Here is a 21,566-nt window from a genome sequence, read left to right as displayed (position 1 = left end):
GCTTGCATAAAGGAGATATTATTGGGTCCACGCTCATGGATCTTTCAAAAGCTTACAACCTGATTCCTGAGGATTGATTAATAGCTAAATTAGAAGCTTGTGTTTTTTCTCATGAAAGCCTAGAACCTTTACTATCATATCTAAGCATCGAAAACAAAGGATTAAATAGGATTTATCATTTTCTGAGTGGTTAGGAGTTTCGTTTGGGGTGCCTGAAAGATCAATTTTTGGGTTGATATTCTTTAGTATATTTATAAATTAGCTTTTTCTATTTGTTAAAGTTTCTGGGAGTTGCAATTTTTCAGATAAAAACTCTTTCTATATTTGTTATAATAACTTAAAGAGTAATATTATTATTTTTTTATTTTCATTTTGTTTCTTTAAGTGCCCCAAGAGATCCTAACGGTCTTATCACAGAGCACCGCGGAAGTGCATTTAACCAGGAAGTTTACACCTCCTTCCTTACCGTGACGCGAAAATTTGTCCAGAGCTCGTTTCGAACCTGGATCTCCTGCTTTGAAAGCAAGCGCTCTAACCACTGCGCCACGGCCGCACATTATTTGACTACAAAATGAATCACTAAATGCCATTGAATGTTTTAAATTTAACAATATAAGCATAAATCAAAAAAAAATTTAATTTCTCATAGTTGGTCAAAAATATTCAAACAGCCAATTTATAATGGTTGGCGAGAACAATGTTTCTACTTCGGATAAAGTTAAGCAACTTGGAGTTACAATAAGAATATTTATAAAAAAAACTTAACCATTTCAATTTTGATGTTCCAATAAATTGATGCTACCGCCTTAAAGGCTCTAATTATAAAAAGACAAATGTTTTATATAGAGCCAACTCGCTCTGGAGGTTTCTTGACAATAAAACTCGTGCTCAAAAAGACTCCAGGTATTCAAAAATAATATATTACATTCGAATGGGTTAAAATGTCTTATTTTAACCCATTCGTATGTATAATTTTGTCTAAAAGTTCGCTCAAACACCAAAAATTGCCTGGATTTGTCAAGTATATATAAACATAAATCTAAATATATATATATATATATATATATATATATATATATATATATATATATATATATATATATATATATATATATATATATATATATATATATATATATATATATATATATATATATATATAATAAATTAGCTTCACTAAAAACAGCTAAGTCTAATATCTATGTTTATATTATAAACCTTAATAAAAATGGTACCGCTTTGCCATAAACACTTTTGTTGGATGAAATATTGCTAATACGTTTGGATAACATCGTTGATATGGATTTGTTAACATTAGGAGGGTAGTTAGAGTTAACGTTAATGTACAGTGGGTGGTCACCTAGTTTTCCATATGTTCGGAAGGAACAATTTAATAAATTAAACGTACCATCTACAATATTTACAACCAGTAAGTTTGTTTTTACTGTTAATTTTAAATTGAATTTATCCTTAAAAAATTGACAAGAATAATATATATAATTTTTTATCTGATTCTGCTTCACTTACTTTATAAAAACAGAACAAATCATCATTTCTATATACTCCATTAGATTGCAGTCTATGTATGCTGTTTAAAGTATGCAGAATAAAAAGACTAACAAGCTCGCACAATTTGGCTTCTCAAAGTGACGTCAAAGACTTCCCATAGTGACGTCAAAGTTTGGTTCACCAATATTCTCAACCCACATAATTTTGTGATCAGTAAAAAGCAAAGGGTTTCTAGAAGGATTTAAAACGCTAAGTGTTTAACTTATGTAAGTTGTTTAAGTGTTTAACTTTTCTAGAGTGATTTAAAACGCTAAGTGTTTAACTTTATTATTTAGCGTGAAGTAAAGATTTATATATACATATATATATTATATACCATAAGTGAGAGAATTATTCAAAATTATCTTGCCCTCATCATGCCAGGAAATAAAACAAGCTGCTAGACTTTTTAACCGTGACAATGGCGTTAAAATATCTGCAAATAGTTGGACACTTCTATTTTAAAAAATTACCCAAAAAAACGGAATAAGTAATACTGATTAATTTAGGGTTTCTCGCCGTAAACAAAAAAACTTACGAAAATTTCGCATTTTTACTTTCCGTATTTAAAGTAGCTATTGCGGAATTTGTATTTGCGCAAATTCACCTTCCGTAATACATTATACGAAAAAAATGAGTAATAATAATTTCGTAATAACCATTTACGAAAAAAAACTTGCAAAACAAATCATTTCAAAGGAACTGTTTCGAAAGTATTCTTTCGAAACAGTTCCTTTGAAATGATATGTATTTATGTGTGTGTATATATATATATATATATATATATATATATATATATATATATATATATATATATATATATATATATATATATATATATATATATACATATATTTAAAGTGACCTAGAAAGGTTAAGAAAGTTAGGATGCAGGAGGGGGGGGGCTGAAACAGAAATTAAGGGGGCCTAACGCAGCCAAAATTTTAATAGAAAAAACTGAAACTTTGAGTTAGTTTTGAGGGAAAGGGAAACGCTCTCACTGCAACATGTCTCTATGCCAGTGTTTATATATATTTATATTTATAAAGTACCGACTTAGGTTTACTTCTGACTTTCGGTTATTTATTGCTTTTGGCTTGGCAGAAATGGAGATTTACTAATTATATTCTCATATATATAAAAACTTTAAAATATTTGGTTCTATTACAAAGTTTAATTGAACTCTTTGGTTCTATTACAAAGTTTAAATGCAACTCTTGTATGGTGGACGCAGTCCACCATACAAGAGTTGCATTTCAATGCATCAAAGAGTTGATGTTCAATGCATCTGATTTAAACTTTCATTTTTGTTTCGCAAATGTATGTTGGCGAAAACCACCACAAGAGCATGTGAGTTTGTAGACACCGGTTTTCCAAATGGCCAACTTAGTTTTAAAAATTTTTCATTTATCTATAGTGGATTTGAATCCCATTTTTGATAAAGGAATTTCAATGATAGTGATTCTTCAGAGGCGATTCTTTTATAATAATTTTTTAAAAGTTCTCTAATATGATCCCTATTTTATGCATTGAAACGTAAACATCTAATAAACATACGGGTCGATAAACATCTAATAAACATACGGGTCGATAGTAACTTTCATAAAAATTATTAAATACTTCAACATATTAAAGCTATTATAAATCTTAAACATGTATTCATTCTATAAAATAATTACATTAACTTTTCTGAACTTCGTCGATATAAAAATTACAAATGGTCAAATAACAATTTTTATAAACAACCTGTTAAAATAATCAATATATACACACAAACATTGACAATTAAAAAAATAATTTTAAAATGTTTATTTACAAAATGTATTTTAAGAGGTAAACATAATAATTCAAGTCAATAAATAAACTTGCAAAATTCTTATGTGAAACATTAATATATGAGCCGAATTAAAAACGGCGTATTTTGAACAAGTTAGCTTTGAAAGGGTAAAGTTTAAGATATTAAACCAGATTATACATTTGAAAAATACAAGCCGCCGTAATAAAAATGCAATGCAAAACAAAAATGAATTCAATTTTAAAAACATACATCAAATTCACAATAAATAACGGCTTGAATCTTTAATAGAATATTAACGGGCGTGTCATGTTTTGCTATGCTATTGATTTCTTATTTATTTAAAGGATAAAAAAAAAACGTCCAAGATAAGGCGAAAATATAAAAGCTCATAAAAAATATTCAAATAATTATTATATATGAACTAAATTAGGTGTTAATATATACACAGTAAATATATACAGCATAATTTAAGATTTTCAGTATGAGTCATTATACACAATCTGCATTGTAAAGTACAACTATAAATAAATCAAGTTAAACAATAACATTATACAAATAATGTTATTGTTTAAATCTTTTTGTTTTATTTACAATACCAGAAATGAATTCTACATTCATAATTACTTCCAGGATTTGCTTGAAATATGCATTCGCATATAGGAATCGTATTTTCAAGATAAAAACGAATTTGGCTCAATGGATTACTTGTACAGAAAGCTCCAACTATTACTCCGTCAACTTTAATGCCCTTGAAAAACAGTATAATAAAGTATAATATTATTTATGAAAAAAATTCAATAGTGTAAATTATATAAATAAATTAAAAATAAACCTTAATATAATTGCTAAAGTTAACGTTTAACGCTTAACGTTTCGCCTCGTTTTCAAAGTAGTTTTAACTAGTTACTAGGCTTTTCTGAATTTAAAAGAGCGCGTTCTCAAATTGCACGCAGTCTTTGGGGAAAGATCTCTCAAGTGAGTTAAAACTTTTTACATTTTTGGAATTTAATTGTTATTTATTAGTTTAGAAATATTACATAAAGAATCATATTAAGTTAAATAATTATCGTTAAGATCAAATTATAATTGAAGTAAGTATAGAAAATAGTTTAGCAATTTATATATATCATTTTTATTAGATATAAAGTAGGAAGGATCACTCTTTTTAATTTTTTAAACCGTTAACATTTTGTTTGTTTTAGATTTTTATTTAGTTTTAATAATTTTTTAAGCAGTTTTGTTTTTATTGAGCTAATGTTTTATTTTTAGAAGGAAAATCGGGATACGGATGAGGCCTAATTATTTTTTATGCAACAAAAAAGTTATACTAATGCTGTTTCCATAAAATTAGTTATTACTATTTTGAAGTTTCTGTGATGCTATTAACTATTTTTTTTCTCTTTTAGAAAATTTAGAAAAATAAATTAAAATTTTGTGTCAAAATTGACATAAATTTCATAATATTACACACAATAACATTTTATGTTATTGAGTGTAAAGTTTAAATTTTGTTATAAGTTCTTATTAAAAAAAAAAAAAAAATGAAGGTAAAGAGAATTGTTTGTATATATATATATATATATATATATATATATATATATATATATATATATATATATATATATATATATATATATATATATATATATATATATATATATATATATATATATATATATATATATATATATATATATATATATATATATGTATATATATATATATATATGTATATATATATATATATATATATATATATATATATATATATATATATATATATATATATATATATATATATGTATATATATATATATATATATATATGTATATATATATGTATATATATATATATATATATGTATATATATATATATATATATATATATATATATATATATATATATATATATATTTTATTTACTTTAAATCTTTTTAAAGTTTCATATGTCATTTTTAAAATTTTTGTTTTCACATGTTTATTGTTTACATATATGCTTTTTTGATAAGTATGTGAATGTGGACATATGTGCTTTATAGTTGTTTTATCAATGTGTTTTTATAATAATATAAAGTGTTTTTTTATTCTTCGTATACGTGTTAATATGTGTTATATAATTATTTTATAAATATGTTTAACTATGTATATAAGGTTAAATATATATTGTGTTTATAGTTGGTACATATGTTTATATTGTTGTTTTCATGTATTCCAGGTGCTGTGACTTGGCAAACCTGTAGACAAAATTTGTCAACCTTGCAAGCCAAGTTATGTACTTATAGCAGAGGGTTACACAACTGTTTAGTGTTAAACTGTTACTGCTTTGGGTCTAGGTTTTCTTCAAGCCTTTAATATTAATTATTTTGAAAATACATTTTAATGCATTTTAATAACATTTTGCATTTTAATAAAAAATGCATTTTAATAATATTTTGCGTAATGTTGTTACTTATGTTCTGTTATATATGTTATGTTACTTAAGTTATGTTATATGCATAATATATTAACTTAAGGTGTGTGCTATTGTTGTGTGTTGTTGTTGTGATGTTGTTTTTTTGTTATCTTGTGAGTTGATAGACATTTGGCTTACCTTCGCGTTGGTGTCTATTGTTAAAAATGATAATTAGGTAATTTTCTTATTATAAATCACTGCTTTTAATCATTCACTAAAAGCCAAGACAAATTAATTTGCCATATACTCAATTTGTTTTATCTCAATTTGATTTTTGTCTTTAGCGCTGTTTATTACATGATAATTTTGGATCCATGATGTACCAGGATAAAATATTTTCTAAAGCCTAACATGAAATAATAATATTTAACAACTACTACTCTGGTAAATCACAACAGCTTTTTTCTCTAAGGAACATTGATTTTGATTTTTTGTATGTAATATTTTTCATATTTATTTACTTATTTGTTACGTTTTTTATCTTAGATTTATTAGATAATGTATTTATGTGGTATGGAAGAACAAAATATTGTTTTATAAATTTTTTAAAAACTTTTAATTTTTTTAAAGAAATAATATTGAAGTTTGCAAAAATAGGCCTCAAACGTTTTTTAATAAATAACTTTTCTTTGTTACCAGTATGTTAATTATTAGAATTGCAGGTTTTTAATAATTTTTTTAATTATTATTTGCTATGTTAATTCTTTTTCAAACATGTCCTAGCTGATAGATATATATATATATATATATATATATATATATATATATATATATATATATATATATATATATATATATATATATATATATATTTATATATATATTTAGAGTAGAAAAATAGTTATATAGGTAAGATCACAATCTTTGAGATTTGTTTAAGGTTTTTTGTTACAACTTTTAATTAAAAGTGAAGTTTAAATGGATGATATTAGGCTAGAAACAGATATAAGTTTAGAAAATGGAAATGTTTATAGGCAAGTTATTCATCGCAGAAATGAAAGGGATAGGCTTAGGCGAGATATAATTAATAATCGACAAAATGCTAGAAATGCTGCTCGAGAATCAGCAAATAATTCAAACCCAAATGAGGAGAGCTTGGTTAGGCGGTTTGAAAATAATTTTGTTCACAACCCTGAACGTGCTACATTGGTTAGAAATCATATTACATCATGTCAGTATTACAATTATAAACTTTCAGTTTGAAAATTTTTTTCTTCACTCTTTTATGACAAAAAACCATTTCAGCAATATGCTGTTGATGCGTATGTTAAAATTGAAGGCCAGCGTCTTGCTTTCTTCAGAAATAACCAAAACAAACTGAATAGCGAGCAGTATGATGTCTTACACAAACATATAAATAACCTTGGAAACGTTCATAATGTTAGACCAAAGTGTGTTGCAGTTTTGCCACCAACTTATGTAGGAAGTCCAAGAGCTTTAAAACAAAACTTTGAAGATACTATGGCTGTAATTAAAAAGTATGGTAAACCAGATCTTTTTATTACTTTCACTTGCAACCCAATATGGCCCGAGATAACTGAAAATTTATATCTAGGTCAGACAGCAAATGATAGACCTGACTTGGTTACTCGAGTATTTAAACTCTAATTAAATAACCTTCTCAATGACATTATTAAGCGAGATGTATTAGGGAAAGTTGTAACACATGTTCAGGTTGTTGAATTTCAAAGACGTGGTTTACCACATATTCATATTTTAATTCACTTTGCAAGTGATGATAAGCTTGAAACAGCACATGATATCAATAATTTAATATCTTCAGAAATTCCAGGTCCGATTGGTAATCGCGATGTTTATGACGTTGTTAAAACTTGCATGATTCACAGTCCGTTTGGCATACTGAATCCAAATTTTCCCTGCATTATAGTTGGAGTGTGCAGCAAAAACTATCCTAAAGAAAATTAATGCAAAACAGTAGCAGTTCATAGTTGTTATTCACGCCATAGACGTCGTGATGATGGTTTGGTTATCAATATTAAAGGTAACAATATAGATAACTGCTGGGTGGTACCTTACAATCCATGATTATCAAAGAATTATCAAGCTCACATTAATGTTGAAGCTTGCATGTCTGTTAAGGTTGTTAAGTATTTGTACAAATACAAACCCAAGGGTCATGACTGTGCCAATATTTTTATAAATGAACAAATTAATCATGATGAAGTAAACAGTTTTTTAGATTTTCGTTATGTTAGTGCACCTGAAGCATTATGGCGAATTTTCGCGTATCCAACAACTCATATGTCACACACTATTATACGCCTTAAAGTTAATCCTACCTAAAAAATAATTAGTGTTTTTTAGAGAAGGAACAGTAGAAATGGCTTTAAATTGTACAGCTCAATGTGATACGTACCTAACGGCATGGTTTAAGTTAAATACTGAAAATGAAAGAGTAAATTGCTATTCGTATGTAAATATTTCTTATCATTTTATATTTGATGATAATATTGTAATTACAAGGTAAGGGTGTATGAAGTTAATCCAGCTGGAGAATTATTTTTCTAAGACTGTTACTTTTGCAGGCAAAAAGCATAACTGGTAGGGCTGTATTTTAAATTATATATTTTTTGTATGAAAAATGTGCAAGAATTATTTAATATAAATGTGAAAGAATTATTTAATATAAATATGACTCTTATAAATTGTTCTCAATTTACTCATATTTTTATTAAAATAAAATTTTTCAATTTTTTAATCAAAATTCAATTTGTTTTTTAACCGATAAACTTAAACATAGTTAAAATTGATTCATTACCCGATTATCATAATATAATGATGCTACATTCTATTGTTAAAAATAAATATTATAATATAATAATGCTACATTCTATTGTTAAAAATAATTATTTGGTAGTTTAATTTATGAACTCACTGTTTTGAAAAATTAATATAAGCTAAGACAATATATTTAGCCATATAAATTCAGTTTATTTATGTCTCAATTTGATATTTTATCTTTAATGTTTATAGCTTGGCTCCTTGAAACATTTTTTATTTTGCTTTTAAATTAAAATATTCTAAATCTATTGTGATGTCTTTGAAATTAAACTAAAGTTTACTTAAGACCAACATGAAATAACGTCATTAAACAACACCGACAAGCTGCATTGTGATAGCAATTAAAGTATAACAACAGGTTACCAAAAAGCAGGTAAATTGTTTCCTAGTTTTTCTTATCTTTATTTTTTATGTCTACTTATCTGTTACAATTTTTATTTTAGGTTTTTCATATGACGCATTAATGCTCAAAGTTTATATATTTTTTTAAACTTATTATTCGCATGTTTGATTGGATATTAAAAATATATTTTGTTTGAAGCGTATTTATACCCAATTGCTTAGTTATTTATAATAAACTTAGTTATTTTTAATAAATTTATTTAGTTGTTTGCATTTAGCGCTTTTAAGACAATTTTCTTATTTAAAATAAATGAATAAGGGGATACCAAAAAAATTATTAACTCCTGTAAAATATAAGTTCACTTCATATTAATCTTAATAATTAAAGTTCGTGTTGTAAATATATAACAAGAATTTAGCTTTAGTTTTTCGTTAATTTAAAGTATGATGAAGTGTTATTATTTTGAGTCAGTAACAAAAAACGTATTGCGTTGAACTTAGGAATGTCGAGGAAAATGGTTCTGCCTTACACTGATATGACCTATGTCAGATGTAAATTAATCAAATAATGTTAAATAACTAATAAATTATTTTACCTCATACTTTTTATGTTAATTTTACAGATGGTTTATTTTTTTCAATTTGAAGGAGTTTTTCTAAAAGGGTATTAGTTAGGGTTTTTCAACTTTGAATTGTGGAAAACAGCCACTATAAACTAATTATGTAACAGACCGTCATATCCCGTATTACGGGTTGCTTTTTGCTGGTTTTTATACTATCAATCGTTTTGTAAATGATATACCCGTTAATGGAGTATTAATATGCGTAGGCAACCATTACAAAGGTATTCTCGAATATAAAAATTCGGAATGGCGTTTCAAAAAATGAAAATGTTTTCAAGCACTTAATTAAAATTGCTATACTTTAAAAGAACCATTAAAGTTTTTTTCTTTCTTTTAGTTTTTTTGTAATTAAGACAATAAACATATTTTAAACAACTTGTAATTTTTATTTGTTATATCTATAATAATAATGCAGAACTAAATAGTGTTATTATTAGTAGTAAGAAGTTTACATAAATATATGTAAATATGTAACTTATGTAAATACGTCTTAAAAACTAACAAACAAATCTGTTGCTATAGCGGTAGCTAGGAAATCCGGCAAAACTATGGTGCACTAAAATATAGTTATTTAAAAATGTATATCAAACTACAAGAAACAGCTTTCATATTACTTATGGTTAAGTTTTTCATTGAAATCGACTATAAAAAAAGTTTTTTTGATTTGATCTGGGTACGGATTCACAAAACTTTCGTAATTCTTGCGTAACTTACAGAAACCGTATGCTCATTTATTTTTTCGTAACTACTTGGTTTTCACAAACATTATGCAGTATTTGCGTGAAGTTAAGGCCGCGCAAAAGTTACGCTAGGCTTAGACAAAACAATAATGTTTGAGTTAAATTATAAACAAATGAAAAATCATTTGTTTACATTTCAACTAAAATAAACAAAGAAGTATAAATGTATCAATAGAACGATTATATAGGGTGGTGCAGAGAAAACGCATATTTTTCAATATTGATTTACTGGGACACAATGGGTTGAAAATAGTAAATACAAGTATTAAATGATGGGTTTTTTAATGCAGTTTTTGAAATTACATACTATATTTAGGTTCGGAAAATAATTTCTTTGAGATGACGTCCTTCTTGCAGGATGCAAATTTGGATCCTCCTCTGAAAATTACGGACAGCTCTCTCCAACATTTCATCGAGTGTGCGAGGTCAAAGGTCATCGAGTGTGCGAGGCTTGTTCATGTACACTTTCGATTTCAAATATCCCCACAAAAAGAAGTAACATATCAACAGGTCGGGTGAGCGAGGGGGCCAGTGAACATCACCAAATCTCGAAATCACAAGTTCTGGGAACATTTGTCGAACCACTTTTATGGATGCTCTCGTCGTGTGAGCTGTGGCACCATCCTCCTGAAACCAAATGTCTCTCATGCTCACTTGACGCCTTTCAAGTTCTGGATGAAGGGAGTTGTTTAGTATTTCAACGTAGCGAGCTGATGTAACAGTAACTGCAATTCCTTCCTCTTCAAAAAAAATAGGGTCTAACAATCCCCAACTTCAAAATGCAGCACCACACTGTTACCTTTAAACTGTGCAGAGGTCGTAGGTGTAATTCTTGTGGGTTGTCCAATGCCCAATACCGACAGTTTTGAAAATTGACGTAACCGTCAAGATAAAAATGTACTTCATAACTCATCAAGACTGTAACATCGGGATCTTCCGTAAACATTTTATTTATTATGCGACAAAATTCTCTGCGCTGTATAAAATCCCCTTCATTAAGCTGCTGGACGATCATTATTTTGTACGGATGGAACTTGAAATCATCATGTAACATGCGGTGAAGCGAACGACGTGACATACCCAGCGCTATAGCGTGTCGTCTAGTGAACTGAACGGGGAAGACCAGGTGGTTTCTTTTTTATCACAGATCCAGTACTTTTAAACGCTGCAACTCATCGGAGTACGGTATTTCGATCAGTCACTGCACCTAGATGTCCAACTCAAAAATATTGACGTTGCACTGTAAATACAGAATCATTGTTTCTAAAAAACTGCTTGAAAAGGAACACACGATGTCATATGCTCCAATGCTCCAAAGCGACTGAAACGGCATTATTTAGGCCGTCTGCCAACATTCGTTCAAGGTCAATACCCCCTCCGGTCGCCGCGTACTAGCGGTTCAAAAAACATTTATATAGAATAATAAATGTATATATAATATTATAATATATGTTAATATATAATAATATAATATATATAATAATATAACATAATATATAAAATAATAACATAATATATAATAATATAATATATGTATAAATAAATAAATATATATATATATATATATATATATATATATATATATATATATATATAAATATATATATATATATATATATATATATATATATATATATATATATATACTTATATATATATATAAATATATATAAAATATAAATATATATAAATATATTTATATATATATATATACATATATACATATATATATATATATATATATATATATATATATATATATATATATATAAATATATATATATATATATATATATATATATATATATATATATTGTGGTCAAATTTATTAAAAACAGTCATAAATAAGCTATCTGTTGAGCAATCAATTTTATTAACTACCAATCCTTGATACATTTTATTGGATTCAAAAACGCTGTTCATATAGAGTTCAGTACAGAGATTGTTATCTTGTACTTGTTATCTTAGTGAAGGAACCATTAACCTTCAGAAGTATTTGCATTATTTGCCTCAGAGGTTAGATACTGGGCCACACTACATCCCTTATGGCAAAGTCCTCCATCATGCATAAAACTCAAGTCTCCAACGCCCTACTGTTCTTGGTTTTCAGCCCACTCCTTCAACGGTGAAACAAGACGCTTCTCCAACACAGTTATGTACTACCTCATTGTACCCTCTACAACATTAGACTTACCCATGCCAAAAAGGTTTGTTTATATATATATGCATTTCAGATGGGATATTTCCTTCCTTTTAAACATAGATGAAGTCATACTTTGACATAAGAAAGAAAACCCATAAGTCAGTTCTCGACCAATAAGTATCCTTCAAGCTCTTAAAGCTTTTAAAATTTCAAGCTCTTAAGCTTTTAAAATTATTTGAGCTACTGTATTTGAGCAAATACGTGCATTTATTAAGACTAGATTAAACACACTATTACGTGGCTGTCATAGAGGTTATAACACTCAGCTTGCACTTTTTATTTTACTGCAAAAATGACAGGAGTGCTTGCATAAAGAAGATATTATTGGGTCCATGCTTATGGATCTTTCAAAACCTTACGACCTGATTCGTCATGATTTATTAATAGCTAATTTGGAAGCTTATGTTTTTTCTCATGAAAGCCTTGAACCTTTACTATCATATCTAAGCATCGAAAACAAAGGGTTAAATAGGATTTATCATTTTTTGAGTGGTTAGGAGTTTCATTTGGGATGCCTCAAAAATCAATTTTTGGGCTGGTATTATTTAATATATTTATAAATTAGCTTTTTCTATTTATCAAAGATTTTCAATTTTCTTGACAAAAATACTCTCTATGTTTGTTATAATAACTTAAAGAGTGATATTATTTGATTGCAATATGAAACACTAAATGCCATTGAATGGTTTAAATTTAACTATATAAGCATAAACCAAAAAAATTTCAATTTTTCATAGTTTGTCAAAAATATTCAAACAGCCAATTTATAATGGTTGGCGACGGCAAGATTTTTACTTCGGATAAAGTTAAGCAACTTGGGGTTACAAAAAGGATTTAAAGAAGTTTTCTATCTTATAAACAAGCTACTGTATTATCTAACGCGTATATTTTGTCTAATTTTTAATGTTGTCCTTTAATTAGGATGTTTTGATCAAAATACGAAGACAACCTTATTAATAACACTCAAAAAAAAGCACTCCACATAGTCCATAAAAGATTTGATGAAATTAGATAATAACTAAGGAACTTTATTGTCGAATATTGAGATTTCTTATGATTGAAGTTTTTAAATCCCTTAATGGTTTAAATCCTGGTTTTATGAAGAGCTTATTTATAAAGAAAACTTTACCATTTCAACCTAGATGTTGCAATAAATTGATGCTACCGCCCAAAAGGCTCTAATCATAAAAATACAAATGTTTTGTAAAACAATTTTATTTATGTTTTATAAAACATTTTTATTTATGTTTTGTAAAACATTTTTTATTTATGTTTTGTAAAACATTTTTATTTATGTTTTATAAAACATTTTTATTTATGTTTTATAAAACATTTTTATTTATGTTTTATAAAACATTTTTATTTATGTTTTATAAAACATTTTTATTTATGTTTTATAAAACATTTTTATTTATGTTTTATAAAACATTTTTATTTATGTTTTATAAAACATTTTTATTTATGTTTTATAAAACATTTTTATTTATGTTTTATAAAACATTTTTATTTATGTTTTATAAAACATTTTTATTTATGTTTTATAAAACATTTTTATTTATGTTTTATAAAACATTTTTATTTATGTTTTATAAAACATTTTTATTTATGTTTTATAAAACATTTTTATTTATGTTTTATAAAACATTTTTATGATTAGAGCCACCTCGCTCCGGAAGTTACTTGACAATAAAACAATGTGCTCAAAAAGTCTCCAGGTATTCAAAAATAATTTTTTATATTTGAATGAGCAAAAATGTTTTTGTAATATTTTTAAACTTGTATTTTTTTTTTTTTTTTTCTAATCTTATCATTTTTACAAATTTGTTAATTTATATATTCGTTTTACGGTATTTACAAAGTTAATATTTCTTTTTACGATATTTATGAAGTTATTTTTTTTTATTTTACAATTTTTATGTCTGATATTTTATTTAAGTAGGTCACAATGCTAGTTGTTACTGATTTTTTTTATGTCATTTTTATGATTTGTGTTTGTTTGTATTATCTATGCAGTTTATTGTGTTGATTTTAATTAGTTTATTTATAAACTTCTGCATCAGCTGCAATCTTCTAATAATAAACTTCTGCAATCAACTATAAATAAATTTTTGAACTTGATATATATTTTTCTGAATATTCTTTTCTGAATATTCTTTTCAGTCTGGGAGACATTCTTGGTATCCATGGTAAAGAGATTGTAGGAAGGTTATTAGAGTTTGATAGAATTTCATTTTTATTTATAATTACTAAACGTTTTTTTCGAACCTGATAAAAAATATCTTTATTTCTTATCAGGTTCGAACAAACCATTTTTTCATTGTACCCATTTTCAGTGAACACTTGAATTAAAAAACTTATCTCATCTTTTAAATGATTTTTGCTTCATATTGAGTATGCTTTGTGTATGTATCCGTTGAATATTGCTTTTAAAATTTCAACTCAAGTCTTAAAGAAAAAGGTGCTGAGAGAACTTAAAATGGGCAAAAAAGTTAACAATAATCTAACAAGAGATCAAAGAAAAGCATTTAAAGTAAAATTAACTAAAAAATGTTATGGTTGTTTTGGCTGATTCTTTTTAACTATACCATGAGGAACTTTAACAATATCATGAGGACTCTTTCTTTAAAGAAAAACTTCTTTCTTAGTTATAAACTTTTTTTTTTCTAAGAAAGAAGTTAAACTTTTTTTCTTATCTAGTGGATTAGATACTGATTTTAAATAGGGTTTAGATATTGATAAAAAAACTTTACTTTTTTCTTAGGTCCTAGCAGTTTTCTTCTGCAATAAAAACAAGCTACTAGATAGAATTATAATTTGTTAAAAAAGTATTATTTGTTTTGGGTGTTTCAAATTAATTGTAAAATATGTTTCTTAAAAAAAAATAATTATATTTACTTTTATCTTTCCAAGTGATTCAGATACTAATTTCTTATTAAATGAAATAATTGTCTAATGTATTTTGTCTGCCTCTATTATATTATCATAATTATTTTAAACTTTCTATACTTTTTTTATAATGGTTTTATACTTTTAACAGTTAAAACGAAAGGAACAATTTGTATTGAGTAATTCTACGCTAAGTGGTCCGAAGGTCCCTACTGGACCATCATAGATTTTGATTAAATTTTGTCAGTATGTAGTTAAATATGTTTCATAAACATTGGCAAGGTTTCGGGTCAAAATGTTTGTTAATTAAGATTTGTGGTACTTTTTGTAAGGCTTACCCCAAGTTTAATATTAGTCAGTAGTTGAAAATTGTATTTTTGGGATCTTATAGAGTATTATATCTTAGACACATGGGTGTTTAGTAAACTGAGTGTGCAGATTGCAAATTATTTAATAAAAGTTTCATTTCATGCTTAAAATTTAGTCTATAAAATTTAGTATTTTACGCTTAAAGAAACAATGAAAAGCATGTTGGAGAGATTTTTGTTATGAAGAAAAAAAATTAAATCAATATTTAGGTTTTTAAATTTTACAATGTTTAAATTTTACAATTTTGTACTAAAGATAAAGATTTATCATACCACATTAAAAACAAAGCTTGTTCTACAAAAAAACAAAAAAATTTTGATATTCAAAAAACATATTTTTAATAATTGCTTGTGTTACTTTAGAAAATGAAACAAATCAGAAAAATGTGAAGTACAATATTTAAAGTCGTTCATAACTGCAAATAAGTTTTTTGATAAAGTTTAATTTTAAGATCTTTTTGTAATTTGAATTTATAACTATTTAAAAGGGGCTGTCCCTTAGTTACGTTAACAACATTCTGGCAATTTTTACCTTCCCTTCCCCTTTGTCAACAACTTGTCAAACCTTTAGAGACCTCCCTCTATAAAATTACGTCAGCAATTAAAAAACCCGCCTAATCTTACCTCCCCACTCATACGCATTAAGTAAAGTTTTTTAAAATATAAAAAAAAAAAAAAAATTTTAAATAGTAGTAATAGTAGAAGTTTACAACTTCATAAAAACGTGAATAAAAGTAAAATGTTTAGAAAAATCAATTTAATACATATTTTTAATTTATTAACGTTTATAAATATATATAAACATTTAAAACTACAAAGACTTACTCTGAACAGAGTAAATAAAAGTAAAATTTATTTCTATATGCATCACTCTTAATTTAAACTTCTTCCAGTGCATGGTTAGAGTAAAAAAAAAAAAAAAAATTCAAGCTACCTATCAAAGAACTGCAAGTCGATATTATGTTAGTAATAAAAAAATCAATCTAGTTATGGAATTTAAAATAACAAAGACAAACGTTAAAACTTTTGAGAATATTTCTCAATGTTTTCAGAAATTTTTGATAAAGAAATCGTAAGTTTAAAATTTTTGACAAGATCATCTTTTCACGAAACAAGTAGATACTTTTAAGTCGTTATATTATAACTAATATTTGCAAACTTAAAAAATATATATAATTAATCTGTAAATTATGAAATAAATATACATTGTTTATGCATGAATAACTGTAGCATTTAGTTATTTTGAGATAACAGGTAGCATTTGATAATGCTACACAGATAGGAACTAACGAATGGGTACCCGTGTACCTGTCAACAGCCCTAGTCCTAGATAATTTTAAATATTAAATATTATCATCAAAGCAGAATACGGTTTAAAAAAAGTAGAAATTTAGTTAGTGTCATTAAAATACTGAAGGTTGAGTGACAAGGCCTAAAATGCTGATTATTTTATTGTGAAGTGAGTTATCAAAACAATATAATAATGAAATAATTGTAAAGTAATGTTGAATTATTTTTTATGTATATTGTATTATTATTGTAAAGTTACCAAAATGATATAAGAATTAGTAACAGCTTATAATTATGCAAAAAAGTTTTTCTTTTTTAAGTAACTAAATTTATTTTATCGTTAAATGACGTCAACTTTTTATGACCTCCCCGCCTTCCCCTTGTCAAAAATTTCCAGACTTTCTCCTTCTCTGTATTTTGTTGACATTAATAGACAGCCCTAAACCAATTCATTAAAAAAAAAATTAACCTCAAAAATAATATGCAAGTTGATCTTCATTTTAGTACAAAGTAGTTTATCCCTAATGACGTCTTCGCAACCATCAAACAGTTGCTTTTTATAATAAGTAAATCTGAAAAAGAATTTCAGATATTAAACAGATATAAAAATGCTGCAGAGAAATGTATGTTATTGACAATTTGAAAAGCTAGAGATGTTGAAATTGACCAGGCCATATGACCACGCGTATGAGTTATAACTGATGGAACATGACATAAAACCAATTTGTGACACATGGTCACAAATCATTGAACATCAATATTTGGAGATTAATACATTTGAGGATTGCAGCTAATTAATTGCTAGCTTTAAAGTACACTTCTGTTGACCCTTAAAACTTTATGCAAAGCTGCAGAAAGTGATATATTGTGGTTTATAAAACTGGATTTATTAATATTTTTGATATAAGTAAATTAATGTTTAAACGAATTTGAAACACAAAAATTGCCATTTTTAAACTGGTGAAAATATACTTTGTTATAAAATTTAGAAACTTATATATACAAAATAGACAAAACTACATTTATCAAAAAGTAAATCTAGGCAACTGCTTAGGGGTGCCAACCAAAATGGGGTACTTTTTTTTTTTATAGAAAAGTTTTAGTTTTTAGAGTAGGTATGCATTTTTTTAAATTTTATTACAAAATTTTAGGCAACAATTATTCATATGCCTAAGAGTTTTCAATACTAAACCTTTTCTTTTGATTGCCTTTTACACTGTCTACTTCATCACTGGCAGCATAAATTTATGAAATATATGTGAAACTTTCCTTGTAAAAATTATTTAAATTTAAGAGCGTTAAAAATTGATTATCAACTGCCTGTTAAAGGCTGACACATGCTGCTAAATCCGTCACAATTCCTCCAATTCCATCACAGGGTGACTTTCTATGATTAGTTGTAAAATAACTACACCTCACTCTAATGAAATAGCCAGTATAATGGTTACATACATTCATAAAATTTGAAGTTTTTGTATTGTGCAGCTGATCCGTCACTGAAATGATAAATAAGTTCAAAAGACAAATAAGTTTTAAATGCAGCTAATAATTTACCAAGAAATACATGAACAGAAGTAATATCGAGATGCATGCAATCGCGATAGTAAATGCACTGATAACACAATAACCTCTACTTTTAAGTATGTCATTGAGTTTGTAATACACAACATACGGACACAAAGTTGTTTTGCTGTTTGCATAGTAAAACCCTTGAACAACTTTTTGCTCAACAAACAAATAGTTTTCAGAAAAATCCATCAAAATGACCAATTCATTTGAATTCATTTCATTTTTCAATGATCACAAATAGTTGTTTTGGTATTTGGCAATAAAATGATACTTAGATAAAACTAATACTTTTGAAATTAATTAATCTATGAAGTCGTATTCTGGTTATTGCAAGTATTCTAATTTTTAACAATTTTTTTTTATCATTTCTTGAATGTCGTAGTTTTGTTTGATTAAAATCTTTAAACTGCTCTTCAAGATAAGCCTTTAACATTTCAGTCCTTGGATATTTATTGCAACGGCGAAGCAGACATTCTTTAGATTCAATGTCACAAACTATTTTTTCAATCAAACATCAATAGTAACTGAGCTAATTGCAAGAATTAGTTTTATATTCTAGTGAATAGTACATATACAAATATGATGGATGCCTGACAATCAAACAGTTATCACTATTTTGGACGAAACTCACAGAATTTAGGAAAGCTCCATTTTTTTTATATACTATTTGTACTTTTTAAAAAAAGTTTCTTTAAATTAACAGTAAATTATTTTGCATATGCAAATTTTTAGCACCAATGGGCACAGTTACAAAATCTTTTTTTCCTAGACATGTTCTGCTAAAAGCTTTGTGTTTGTAAAACTTCAAAAAAAGTTTTTTAATATGTTGTGGTAACATGCTGTCACACTCCACACTGGCACTGCTCAGTGGTAAAACATTACTAATTGGTGATAAAACACTAACAGCAGCAACTTTTTTTGCAACTATTATTTACCTTTTCTGAAATTTTTCTTTACTGAAATAATCTTTCTTACACGTTTTATTTTTAAAGGTGAAATTCCAATCTCAGAAAGGCAAGTTTTAATAGTGTCATTTGAACATAATATATCATAAACATAATATTTTCACTTGAAGTGTGTGGTTGAATAAACTTTGCAGCAATTAAAACACAATTTTTGACCTGGACAAATGACTTTATTTATTAACTTTGAACAATAGTCTGCAGTCTCTAGGTTAATAGAACTCAACCCCTTTAATTGAGCAACCATTGGCTGAACCAAAAGGATTTAATCAATAGCGATTTAAATGCGTGTATTGAACCAACAGCAGTAACTTTTGGTGGAAACAAATTTTTGATTAAATTATAAGCCTGACAATAAAACTCTGTTTCTCAATCAAAAGTTCTGTTCTGAAGTCATTAAAACTCTTTTTTCACGAATAGTTAACGACATAAATCTCCATCAAACTTTTTAATACAACAAGTACTTAAGTTTCCTTCACCAGACATGTTAGTTGGTTGATATATTTAAAAGACCACTTTTTTTAACTTCAAATCTAATTTTTATCTTTGAATAATTCTATTCCATGTTAATGATAAACTTATGAAAATTAAACTTTTGTATTTAATTTAGAGAGCGTAGTCCATATAATAAAAATATACTTACTCAAATTAGCTATATATAGCAAGTTAATTTACTAACCTTAATATTGCTTGTAAAATATCAAAGATTTTGTTAATTTTTTGCAGTTTTTAAAAAGCTAACTTTTTATTCATATCATTATATTAGTACATAGAACCTTCAGAAAAAATAACAATACTGAAAAACCTTTTACTAGAGAGATACGACCCTACAAAAAAACAATAAAAATTTGTAATGTTGAATTTGTGACGCTATTTGTTAAACCATAGATTCATTTTTTGGCATGAAATGCAAGTTGTAATAAATAATTTGCAATGTGCAACTCATATTTACTAAGAATTCAAGTATTTAAGATATATTATCTTTTCATTGCAAAAATATAAGACACCGAAAACACGATAACTTAATTATTTCAACTTTGCGCACACTCACAACATATATGCTTATGTGCGTGCTTGTGTGTGTTAATGTTTTATACTTGTATGTTTGAAATTATTACACCCCTCTCCCCCAAATTTTAGGTAAAGAAGTAGTTTAACATATTTTAAGATAAATTTGTTGTTTAAATACATCCCACCAATAAGTTATGAAAAGTTTAAAAACTTACTTTTAATATATCATTCTTTAAAGAGTTTGTAGCCGCTCCTCCCCGACTGTAAGTTGAATAATTACAACTTTCAAAGTTAGCTGATTTTCCTTCAGGACCTTCTGAGCCATTATGCCCTTGTGGTCCTTGAATACCTTCTCTCAAAGTAAGATTTAATATCTAAAAAAAATATTCTTCATTATTTCATTTAAAAATACATAACAATGTAATGTTTTATTTAAACAAGTTCATTTTTCAAACGCCAAACATTATGAAATTGTAGTATTATTATACATTGTTTCATTAAAAAAAATACATACTGATCTATTAGTTTGATCCAGTTGATCTTTCAACCAGTCAAAATCTTTTATTATGGATGAAATATTTCTAGATACCTAATGTTATAAAAATAAATATCAATATTATCATCATTAATAACAAGGAAAACCTCAAAATCAAAAAAAAGAAATATTTATAAAAACACACCTCATTTTTATGAGTGTCAATAAAATTTGTTTGATTTTCGAAAAATATCTTCATTTTGATTTCAAACTTTGTTTTTGAACTTTTAATTTCATTGTATGTTATGTTTGCTATCTCATCATTTTTCTTGAATAGCAACTGCAACTAAATATATATATATACATATATATATATATATATATATATATATATATATATATATATACATATATATATATATATATATATATATATATATATATATATATACATATATATATATATATATATATATATATATATATAAATATATAT

At 26.2% G+C, this 21,566-nt stretch overlaps 1 protein-coding gene across 1 annotated transcript in view; it reads right to left on the bottom strand.

The window, feature by feature from the left end:
- Positions 1-3,177: 3,177 nt before the first annotated feature.
- LOC136081993 (uncharacterized) overlaps positions 3,178-21,566 on the bottom strand; it is a 58,659-nt gene continuing 40,270 nt past the window's right edge. Inside the window, exons 5-8 of the mRNA XM_065800521.1 lie at positions 21,276-21,416; positions 21,110-21,184; positions 20,811-20,969; positions 3,178-4,094 (exon numbers count right to left, since the gene is read on the bottom strand). Coding sequence (XP_065656593.1) covers positions 3,930-4,094; positions 20,811-20,969; positions 21,110-21,184; positions 21,276-21,416 — 540 coding nt within the window. The 3' untranslated portion in view covers positions 3,178-3,929. The remainder of the gene's footprint in view (positions 4,095-20,810; positions 20,970-21,109; positions 21,185-21,275; positions 21,417-21,566) is intronic.

This window comes from Hydra vulgaris, chromosome 06, assembly GCF_038396675.1.
Source record: "Hydra vulgaris chromosome 06, alternate assembly HydraT2T_AEP".
Classification (NCBI taxonomy): Eukaryota; Metazoa; Cnidaria; class Hydrozoa; order Anthoathecata; family Hydridae; genus Hydra; species Hydra vulgaris.
Note: the sequence above shows the minus strand (reverse complement) of the source record. Positions and strands in the feature narration are given on the sequence as shown.